This window comes from Crocuta crocuta, unplaced genomic scaffold (genome assembly GCF_008692635.1).
Source record: "Crocuta crocuta isolate KB4526 unplaced genomic scaffold, BGI_CrCroc_1.0 scaffold36, whole genome shotgun sequence".
Classification (NCBI taxonomy): Eukaryota; Metazoa; Chordata; class Mammalia; order Carnivora; family Hyaenidae; genus Crocuta; species Crocuta crocuta.
In genome coordinates this window covers 7,246,890-7,257,381 of record NW_027532203.1, presented here as the reverse complement: position 1 = coordinate 7,257,381, position 10,492 = coordinate 7,246,890, and the positions used below count along the sequence as shown (strand labels likewise).

General features: G+C 51.7%; 1 protein-coding gene across 1 annotated transcript in view; it reads right to left on the bottom strand.

Annotated features, from left to right (window-relative positions):
- CCBE1 (collagen and calcium binding EGF domains 1) overlaps positions 1-10,492 on the bottom strand; it is a 228,822-nt gene that overhangs the window by 19,900 nt on the left and 198,430 nt on the right. The window contains exons 4-5 of the mRNA XM_077777681.1: positions 7,256-7,390; positions 4,931-5,083 (exon numbers count right to left, since the gene is read on the bottom strand). Coding sequence (XP_077633807.1) covers positions 4,931-5,083; positions 7,256-7,390 — 288 coding nt within the window. The remainder of the gene's footprint in view (positions 1-4,930; positions 5,084-7,255; positions 7,391-10,492) is intronic.

Sequence of the window (10,492 nt, the reverse complement as noted above, 5' to 3'; positions counted from 1 at the left end):
CACTGAGGGGGGAGGGGGGGGGCAAGGGTTAAAAAAAAAAATCTCATGATGTCGCACTTCACCCTCTGGGGGATGCAGCAAGGGAACAAGATGGGCACTGTTTAAAGCTCCCTTGGTTGAGGACCGCTGATCTGTGGATTAGTGGAGCTTGAAAGTTACATGAAACACCTGGCTGTCTCTGCCACTTTGAACTGCAATAAGGGACACTGTGGTCCCACAGTCACTCAATCAGAAAGTAAACACAAGCCGAAAAAAAAGAGCAGTAAGCTAATTACTATGGAGCCAACGTGTCCTTAATTTGTCTCCCCTTCCGTGCTACACAGACTCCCTGGAGCGTCTGAACCGGCCCCGGCGACATATTTTCAAAGACGGTGAGCCCGCCATTCCTGCCTAGGAGCCAGACGGTGTGTGTCACCGTGCCTGTGTGTACACGGCAACCCTTCAACCAGCAGGGGCAGTTTCGAGGTCGCCCCGTCTCCTCTCCACATGCTTTTCTAATAGTGAGAGGAGGCTGTGTTTGATTTTTAAATTCCTCCGGCTATAACATCACAGCCATAGGATGATGGAAAGAAAGGAAAAAAAAAAGGAATGGGGAAAGGAGATTTTAGATCACGTGTTTATATTCAATAACCATTATCTCTTCATCAGAAAAATAACCATGATGAAATATTAGATTTATTAACTAGTGCACAACAGATGAAGCTGTTTAGACAGGCGGTGATGTTCCAGAGGCAGGGCCCCTCTGGTTAACTTTTCCTGTTGCTGAGCCAAGTATCTGGATGTTAATTATCCATCTTTTAGATCTCATAAGGGAAGTTCTCGGTTTCGGTGTTGAAGCTGGCCATTGTTTTGAGCCTGGGCACTCAGGGATGGAGGGCAAGGCAATGAGGACTTTAGAAGGGCTCACAGGGCTGGTCCGGTTCATGTTACTTACGCCGCATCCCACCAAGTGACGGAAAAGATCAGCCGGGGGAAGAGGGACTTCAGAGCCCATCCAGGCCCAGAGCCTGCCCAGCGATGCTCAGCGGTTAATGCTAAAGTAGCCCCGGCTGCCAGCTCGCCTAACTTCCAAGCCAAGGAACTTTCCACGGCATTGCAGTGGTCAAAGAAACGCAACCGGGCACTTGTTTTTGTTGCTGGCACCATCAAAGCCAACCCTCCACCTCCGCCATGGCCCCTCACTTGGGTTAGGACGCTAACATTCAGGGCACACGACATGCCTGTCCCTTCTCATAGTTTTAATTGGGGGTCTGAGTTCTTCCTCTCTGCCCCTCCCCTCCTGACATCCTTGGTTACGGCTGTCGGACTGTTTTTCTTAGTCAAACATGAAAACCAAATGCTAGTCCTGTGTGCGTGCATGGCGAATCCAACAGACACCGGTGACTAAAAATTAAATCCTGAGGAATTCTTTTCTAATGCTGCAGACACAGGCAGGGGACTGTGATTCAACAGACAGTGATGTCAAAGCTTTGGCGTTTTTTTTGTTTTGTTTTAAAATTTTGGAAATGTTTTATTTATTTCTGAGAGAGAGAGAGAGACAGTGTGAGCAGGGGAGGGTCAGAGAGAGAGGGAGACACAGAATCAGTAGACAGGCTCCAGGCTCTGAGCTAGCTGTCGGCACAGAGCCTGATGCGGGGCTTGAACTGACAAGTTGTGAGATATGGCCTGAGCCGAAGTCAGAGGCTTAATGGACTTAGGACTGAGCCACCCAGGAGCCCCTGTTTTGTTTTGTTTTATTTTTAAATGATTTTGTAGCTGTTATATTTGGAGGAGGAAGAGAGAGGAGAGAATTTGCAGCCTAGGCTCATCTGTGCAATGAGTTTTGTGTCACAATAAAGCTCAATGGTATGACCTCCAGACGGTTGTTACTAATTACGTGGAAAGTCAATTTCCATTTAAAGGTGCTGTAAATAGGAACAAATGTTCTCTCAGTTCAGCAGGACAGAGGAGTCCTGTCCTGGTTTATCAGGTGCTCTGTGGTCCACAGCAAAGGCCTCCTTCTGGATATCAGCTGCTTCATCTAGTGATGAAGACGTCCTTTGCCTGAAAGTCAACCAGATGATCTACCAAGTCCAATCCCAGAGCTCATGCCTTCGATGTTAAGAAGTTAGGATTTTCAAAATTTGTATTCTTCAGGACACTATCATCTGTGAGATGTTTATAGGTATTTCTTAAGAAAACAACTTCTCAGTCAGTGGCTCAGTCAGTTGAGCATCCAACTTCGGCTCAGGTCATGATCTTGTGGTCTGTGAGTTCGAGCCCCATGCCGGGCTCTGTGCTGACAGCTCAGAGCCTGGAGCCTGCTTCTGATTCCGTGTCTCCCTCTTTCTCTGCCCCTCCCCCACTCACACTCTGTCTCTCAGTCTCTCAAAAATAAATACACATTAAAAAAAAAAAGAAAACAACTTGGGGAGGGCCACCTGGGTGGCTCAGCAAGTTAAGCATCCACTCGTGATTTCAGCTTAGGTCATGAGCTCAGGGTTGGTGAGTTTGAGCCCCACGTCGGACTCTGTGCTGAAGTGCAGAGCCTGCTTGGAATTCTCTCTCTCCCTCTCTCTCTGCCCCTCCCCTGCTTGTGCTCCTTCTCTCAAAATAAACTAAAAAAAATAATTTGGGGGAAATTCAGGCTCAATCAGCATTAACATTTTTGAAAACGGCAATCTCTGAGTGTTCATGCACAAGCACCATGGGCCCTTAAGTGAGTGCAGTAATGTATTCTTCCCCGAACATCTGAACACAAGAAAGCGAACACAAGGTGGGGAAACGCTGCAAAAGATAGTGAAAACAGGTCACCTTTAAGTGAAAGGAATGTTAGAGAAGGTGCAAAAAACGTTGCACATCTCCGTCCCTGATAACTACGACCGCTTCAGTTTCTCCCTGAATTCTCAGCCGTAGAAGTCAAACTGCTCATCATTTCAAGTTCTTGATCTCTTGAATGTGATCGTTCACACTAACACTTTTTGTGGATTATGCTAAAGATTTTCAAGTAGCACAATTCCGCTTCTCAGGGAGGGAGACAGAGGACTGCGGTCGGAAGACAAACTTAAGCACAGCAGACTGCCAACAGCAAAGCCACACAACGAGAAGTCCCTGTGTCCCTGCACTGCTGTTGCTGGGCCTGTCTGGGTCCACGTGAGGCGGGAGGAGGGGTTGGCCCACCTGGTCCCTGCCCTCTGGCAAGAGCTTTCCCTGGGGTACCGTGGGAAGGGTGCGGGGGGGTGGGGGGGGAGGCCAGGTCCTGCTGTTTGGAGATCCCGACCATCGAATCCCCACCCTGACACTCAGCCGGAAGCATCTGCTGTTGCAGTTTCTGATGCTTAAGCTCTAGACCGAGTTGCCCAACGCTGCCCTTCATGCCCAAGGAAACAGAGTTCACCTGGATACAAAGTAAGGCAGAGAGACGATGGGGTTGCCAGGCCGAGTAGCGCCAGCCCCCCTGGCTTCCTGGCTCAGGGCAGAGCTGGAAATCCAATTCCAGAATGAAAAATGAGAATGCGCTTTCTGGTTCCTAACTTTCAAGGTGGGTCCAAGCATTAACAGGTCAGTGGCTAAGAGGCTGCATCTCATTTTTCCAAGGATTATCTTCTCCCAATAAAGGAGAGAATCAAATAGGTAAGGGACACACCCTGTCTCCACCAGGGGACACAAGTGAGGGATTTTAATTTTGAATTAAAAAATCCCGACATTTTCCCTCAATCAATCCTCAGGCCAAAAAGACTTTAACCGCTGCTTTTCAGCACCTCAGGGCACAGAGGCCCCACATGCCTTAGCATTTCAAAAGTGTCACCAAGCCCGAAATATTCCAAACTGCCCAATGCTGGGCTGGCTCCAAAACGATTTTGCATCTACTTCTAGTATATGGTGGCTTCTTCGTGACTCAAGCCGGCTGTTCTCAGAATTTTGCTTTGTAGTTTTTCCACGCGAGGCAGCTGTTTCCCAGCTGTTTGCTGCCCTCAGCTGATGGCCACAGCCCTCCGCCCCTTTTTGAATCACAATCTCCTGAGCGCCCACACTATTTGGCCCTTTCACCTCCCTGCGTGTCCCGGAACACGGGATTTGCCCGGGAGCCCCTCCCCGCTCCGAGATGCCCATGGCGCGGCCAGCCTCTCCGGACAATGTCCTGTCACCTCCATTCCCAAGGGAGGCAGGGGTGAGCCGGGCCGCGAGCACAGGAATATGAAAGCAGCCTCCTGGCCTCAGGGTGCTGGGTACAGGAGCACAAAGCCTCCTTCCTCCCAACTTCAAGAAGTGACCCAACACTCGGGCTGATGGGACCCCCGAGTGACAGAGCAGTTGGACTGCGCTGACAAAATGTGTAGGAGCCTCTCAAAGTCCGTGAAGGCCCGCCTCTCATGCCGCTGTGCTCTGTCCTGCGCTGTATTTGCAAAACACAATACAAACCCATTACTAGAAAAATAAGACCGCATCCCAGTACAGAGCTTTGGATTTCGGCAAAATCTGTCTATCAAACAGATATAAACACGTCTCAGTGCTCTCGACTTCTCTTTTCATCCAATGATGAACCGAGTAACAGGTGGATCTGGGCGGGCGCAGGGTGCAACTACAGGTTAAGCAGCACTGATGTACCTGTACTTTCTATCGAAATTCAACCCCTTCTCTGAGAGAACACAGGGTTTCTGGCCTCTTCTCTGCTCAGCGGAGGTTGGCGCAAGCACGTAGGTAAGTCCTACCGGGCGTGAGCACACCACCTGCGCTCGGCGGGGCTTCCTCGAACACACGCCAGCTCGCAACGCTCACTGCTGGCAGGCTGTGCCCCGCCGGGGCCCCACCTGATGCCCTAGTCCTTCCCCGCCCAGACGCCACCTGCCAGTCGCCTAAGTGCCCCCGCCTGCCCCCGTTCCCCGAGGAACACTGGTGTGCTCCCAGGGGCCTGCCCACCTACCGGGGTAGCGTCGTTTGCACTACTCACCGGTGTCGTTGGGGTATTTGTCTCCCTTGGTACATGTCTTGCCATCATCCTCCCGGATGTAACCCTCCCGGCATTCACAGCGGTAGCTGCCCACGGTGTTGACGCACGTGTGGGGACACAGTGTCTCGTTGCTGGAGGCACACTCGTCGATATCTGCGTTTGGACCAAAGGCAGAGAAGGCTCCGTTTCAGAGAACTCTTTTCCAACGACACAGCGGGGGACATTAGGCTTGGGCCTCTGTGAAGGTCTGCAGGGGACCCTTTGCCGGCCTCCATCCGAGAACAGGCGCCATCTTGACGGGAGCGCCTCGGGCAGTGTCACCACGGGGACAAGCCCATCAGTGATGGGGTTCCATTGTGGCTCTGCCGCTACTGAGTCATGGGACCTGGTCCCGGTGTGACTAGCCTTTAAAATCCCACCCATGAAACATGATAACGATGCCTGGCGGAAATCCTTCACCGGGCTAATCAGGAGAGAAGATGAGATAATGGAGAGCAACGTGCTTGCAAAAGCAGGCATCAGAGGCATGGTTTTCTACAAGGACCCACGTGTGCGGAGGGCTTTTACGTTCCCCTTTACGGCTCTAGTTCTGAGAAGCAGGACGGTGACCTGAGGTCAGAGGGAATGGCCCCTTCCCAGTTAAGAGATGTCACAAACCTAGAGAGAAGCCACTTCTGGTGAAAGAAAATAGTCACCAGGGGTCTAATGGAGAGAGTTTTCCCCAAGAAATTTCGACCCAGACAGACCACCCGTGAGCTTCGGAATTGAGCCATGAGCCCATCAAACAAGTAACCAGAGTCCACATAAACCGTGCCCGTCACAGCCCCGCTCCCCTACCGAATGGGGTCGAGACAAAACTGCTTCCCATCAGGCGAAGNGGGGGCTGGGGGGGAGGGAGGGGTCCACGACGCAGCCCTGGCTGTGCACACGTGGGAGACAGAGCTCAGCCCTGCCATTCAGGACGCTGACAACATCCCAGCCACTCTCTAGACCAGCTGCCCAGGACCTACTGCTGGCAAGCCCCGTGCGTGCCAGGGAGTGTGGTCACTCGGATGTCCCCTGGGCAGTATGGCCCGTGTCATCTGTGGACTAAGTGACACAGCCGTATTCGCCTCTGCAACGCCTGAGGCCGAACACCTTTCTTCACGCGCCTCTGCCCTTGACCTAAGTGTGAAGCTACCTCTACTGTCCAGGGGAGGGAGGACCAGGTTGAGAGGAGAGCAGCAGATGGGATTCTCAGCAGAATGCTCATTTTGCTGACCCCCATATGGGAAGAACATGGTGGCTCCCCCAAACTGAAAGAAGGGCCCCTGTGCTCGGAAGGACAGAGTGGCGCAGCGTGCTCTCCGTGAGGGGCGCCGACGGTCCCCGCTGCCTCACCTGGTGGGCTCACCCTCTTGTCTGTCAGTGTGGGTGCCACCGGGGTGAAGCCACTGTCTACAACTTCTCTTAAATGGTCCTCTCTAGAGCCCCTACCGGGGCAGGGCGGGGGGCACTCATCACAGCTCATTTATCCTCCACTTGGGACCATCTGCCTGGCCCCTCAGTTCATCCTCCAGCTGATTCTTGAACTTGACTGTGCCTGTGAGGCACTAGAGGCATTTGCGTAAATGCAGACTTCCAGACCCACCTCTCAGGCTCTGGAGGTGAGGCCAGGAATGTTTTGTCAAAGCAAGAAGCCCAGATGTTTCCGAGACAGGTTAGCCACAGACTGACCACACTTAGACACATGTGGCTCCGGGGAACAATTCCCATCAGCCCGACTCCGGAATGTGCAGAAAGTCAAGCCGATGGGGGAAGGACCCCGCTGGTGGCGAGGGGTGGGGCTGAGTTCTCTCATCGATGGTCCAGGTGGCCAACGTCCGCTCCCTCTGACTCACTTCAACCTGCCTGCCACAGGGTCTCTTCCGGGTCCCCAGCCCTCTCTTCCCAGTCTTCTGGGAGAATGCGGGTTCTTATCTTCCTGTGCTTTTACGGTTCTGCCCACTTACATTCTGCGTGGCGTGGCACCATTCTATTTTTCATTTGACAAGGGTCCCCTTCTCCTGCCCTGGCATCTCAGCGCCTAGAAGGATCTGACTGGTCCTGCCTTCCTGAAGAATTCCTTGGCCACGGCTGGTCTGAACAGTCACAAGGGAGCCCGGGACTGCTAGCTGGGTACTAACATGACTCCATCTGGGTATGGGGACACAGGGGAAGAAACAGAAACCTAAGCAGCTCCTGTGAGCTGGTCCCACCCACGAAGACCGTCCCGCAAAGAACAGACTCATCCATACCCCCCCACCCCCCTCGGGGGCTGGAAAATAACACGTGACGCCAACACACCCAGGCAGTACGGCTTTTCTCGCTTCCGGTGTCTCTCGCGGTCATACCGGAATCCCGGGTAACAGGTGCACAGCACTCGGCCGAAGTTATCCGTGCACTGCTGTTCACAGGGAGCCTCGGCGCACACGTCGTAATCTGAAAAAGGCAAGCGTGAGCTCACAGCAACCTTGGTCATTGGGTAGGTGGGGGCGATGTCCCTGTGCCCAGGTCTGGAGCCACCTTCTGGGCTGCACTCCTGCTGGGGCCCCGGGGAGCGTGAGCAGCTGGGTTTAGAAGGGCGCGCACTCTTCGGGCCCTGGGCCACCTTTTAAAAGTACTACAACGGGTCACTGGGTGCCCAGCATGGCCGCGGTTAAGTGCAGACGTCACCTGTGATTCTCCCCCGGGTCACCTATTCACCCTCTGGTGTTTATCTCTCATCTAGAAAGCAAAGATGGTCTAGACAGCCGGGCCCTGCAGCATTACCTGGGGGCCTGTTTTGGCTCTTTCACCAGGTGGGGTAGAGACAGGGGATTCCTTCCAGATGAACACTAAAGGAGGGGTGAGGGGGGCAGGCAGGAGGAGTGTGAGCAGGGCTTGGGAACAGAGACAGTGCGAGTGCTACAAAGCTGGGGTCTGGGTGCATTGTCACCACGTGTGCCGGGAATGGACCCCGCGTGCTGAGCAGGGGCCGGGTGAGGTCCCGCGGCTGGAGATCTCTGAACAAACTGGTGCGGATGCCCTCTTACTTAAAAACAATTAAAGCATCTCTTCCTCCCAGTCCTTCCCGGCAGATATTTAATGAGCCTCTGAAGGGACTCTGGCTGTGAGTCAGGAGTTCAGGCTGCACTTTTACCTCCAGACTTGATCCAGCATCTCAATCACTGCGCTCTCTTCCCCGGGTGCTGACAGATAAACGACCTTTGGATGCAGAGTGAGCCTGGCTTTGCTCCCCCGCACAGGAAGGTGGAATGGGAATGGGTGGGTGTGTCCGCCCCCAATGCAGGCGGGGTCAGTGTGACACGGAGCAGGTCCCTCTCGAGATGACCTGGAACCCACCGCCCTTGTTAACAAATCCTGTCCCCTGCGACTAGAATTCCAGGCCTGCTTTTCCTGCATGGGTTGGTTCCCCCCACCCCCCCGAAAATTGCCTCCGGGCAGCCCATGTTTTGTGCTCTCCACTCCGTCTCAAGTGCTCTGCCATATTGGTCAAATGGCTACACGCTGTAGTGGCCCCAAGGTAAGAGGCGTGCACAGGGTCATGGTGAAGGGTGCAGGCTCTGNCAGCTACTACCTCTGTGATCTCGGGTCCTTTAAGCCTCAATCTGCTTACCTGTAAAATAGGGGTAACAATAATATCGACCTCATGGTGCTTTTCTGAAGGTAAAACTGGATGATGTATTAAGCACAGTGCCTGACACACAGTAAAAGCTTAACCCCGCTCTTCGGCTTCCTTTACAACTTAGCCCTTATGATTGATCGGGTCCCTGGCAAGGACTGTGTGCCCTCAAGTAACTGGCACTGCTCTCTTTCTACAGTTAATGTTCCATTAATAACTGTGGAATTAGAACAAATGAGATTACTCTATCACTCTGGCCAATCAAAATAATATAGCTGGGCTTAGCGAAATGTATCTGGTTGGCAAGCACCACTCAGCTCTGCTGTGGTAGTGGTAGGGCAGGAGCAGCCATAGATCATAATCCAAGTGCATGAGTATGGTTGGGTTTCAATAAAACTTTATTTACAAGAATAAGCGCTGGGTCAGATTGGGCCCACAGGTTGTTGACTTTTGACTTAGAGCAATAAATAGGAGACAATGACACTCCTTTAAATAGCAGCTTCTACTCAGCATATCTGTTTAAGAATTGTAGTCTCTTTACCACCTGGGATGGGTAATTTAATGTGTCAATGTGGGCAGGCCACAGTACCCATATACTTGGTCAAGCATATTCTAAATGTTTCCGTGCAAATGTTGCTGTTGTTTTTTTTCGATTCTTCTTTTTTTTTTTAGATGGGATCAACATTTAAATCAGTAGAATCTGAATAAGGCAGATGGTCCTCCAGCATGTTGGTGGGCCCATTCAATCTGTTGAAGGCCTTAAGAGAGAAAAGACCTCCTCCATGGAAGAGGGAATTTGGGTAGCAGACTGGACTTCTGATTCAAACTGTAAGTTTCTTTGGGGTCTCCAGCTTACCTTAGGGACATTTGACTTGCCAGCCTCCAATTAAATCCTTAAAATGAACCTCTCTGTTTCTCTGGAGAATCCTAATTAATACACTATCTTTTCCGAAATTTTACATTTATACTTTGCATTCTTGGTAACAGTAAACCTTTATGACTCAAGAGATCTTCAGTAAGAAACATGCACACACCCACACGCACGCACACACACACTGACTTATTCCCACAGATTGAAACAATGTCCTAATAAAAGCAATAGAGCAAAGTGTTAGTTATGGCGACACTACGTTAATCACAGGTATCACGGACTCACGTGAGGGTAGTCTCTGATGTTTGGAACCACAAGCCCCAACATGTGAAGAAACTCTAAGTATGTGGTCCCCATGTAACATGCTTTTAATCAGGTTGGACAAGGTCTTTAGCCGGGATCTTAAAGTGATTGGCCTAAATTTCATTTTTCTTAGTAGCTGCCAAATTGAAATATAAAGGACACAGCTGGGGACTGAGAAAAGCTGGCTTATAAAAGAATGCAATTATCTGGACCTTTGTGGTTTGTTTGTTTGTTGCTGTTGCTATTTTCTACCATGTTCTAACCCAGAGTTGGCTGGCAGTGAGAAATTCAGTCTCAGAAAGCCCCAAGGCCACAACCATCAGATGTTAAGCAATTTCCTAACCAGTCTTCCTAAGGCAGCTTTCTCCCCAGCTATGGTGTAGTGAATTCTTGCACCCTTCCAGCGAAGAGAGCAAGACGCGGGAGGGATTCAGTTATTTCGGACAAAGGAAAATTGCTCTCTGAGATAAAGTGGCATGATTTGGCTGCGCTGGGCTCCTGGTCGTCCAGAGATCTGGCTTCTTGGGGGACAGGGAAGAAACCTATTTTTCATTACCCACCCACCTCTCCCCGGCCCCACGCACACTAATCTCCTGCTCTCCAAACAACGCTTAGTGTTGTGTGGGTCGGCGCTGGAATCCTCTGCGGCTCTCTTCCTATTTGTCTAGGTCCCCGGCAGCCTTCCAGGGGAAGCTAGCTCCCCTCCTTCCGGAGAAGACCACCTTGAACTGCTCCGCTGCTCCAT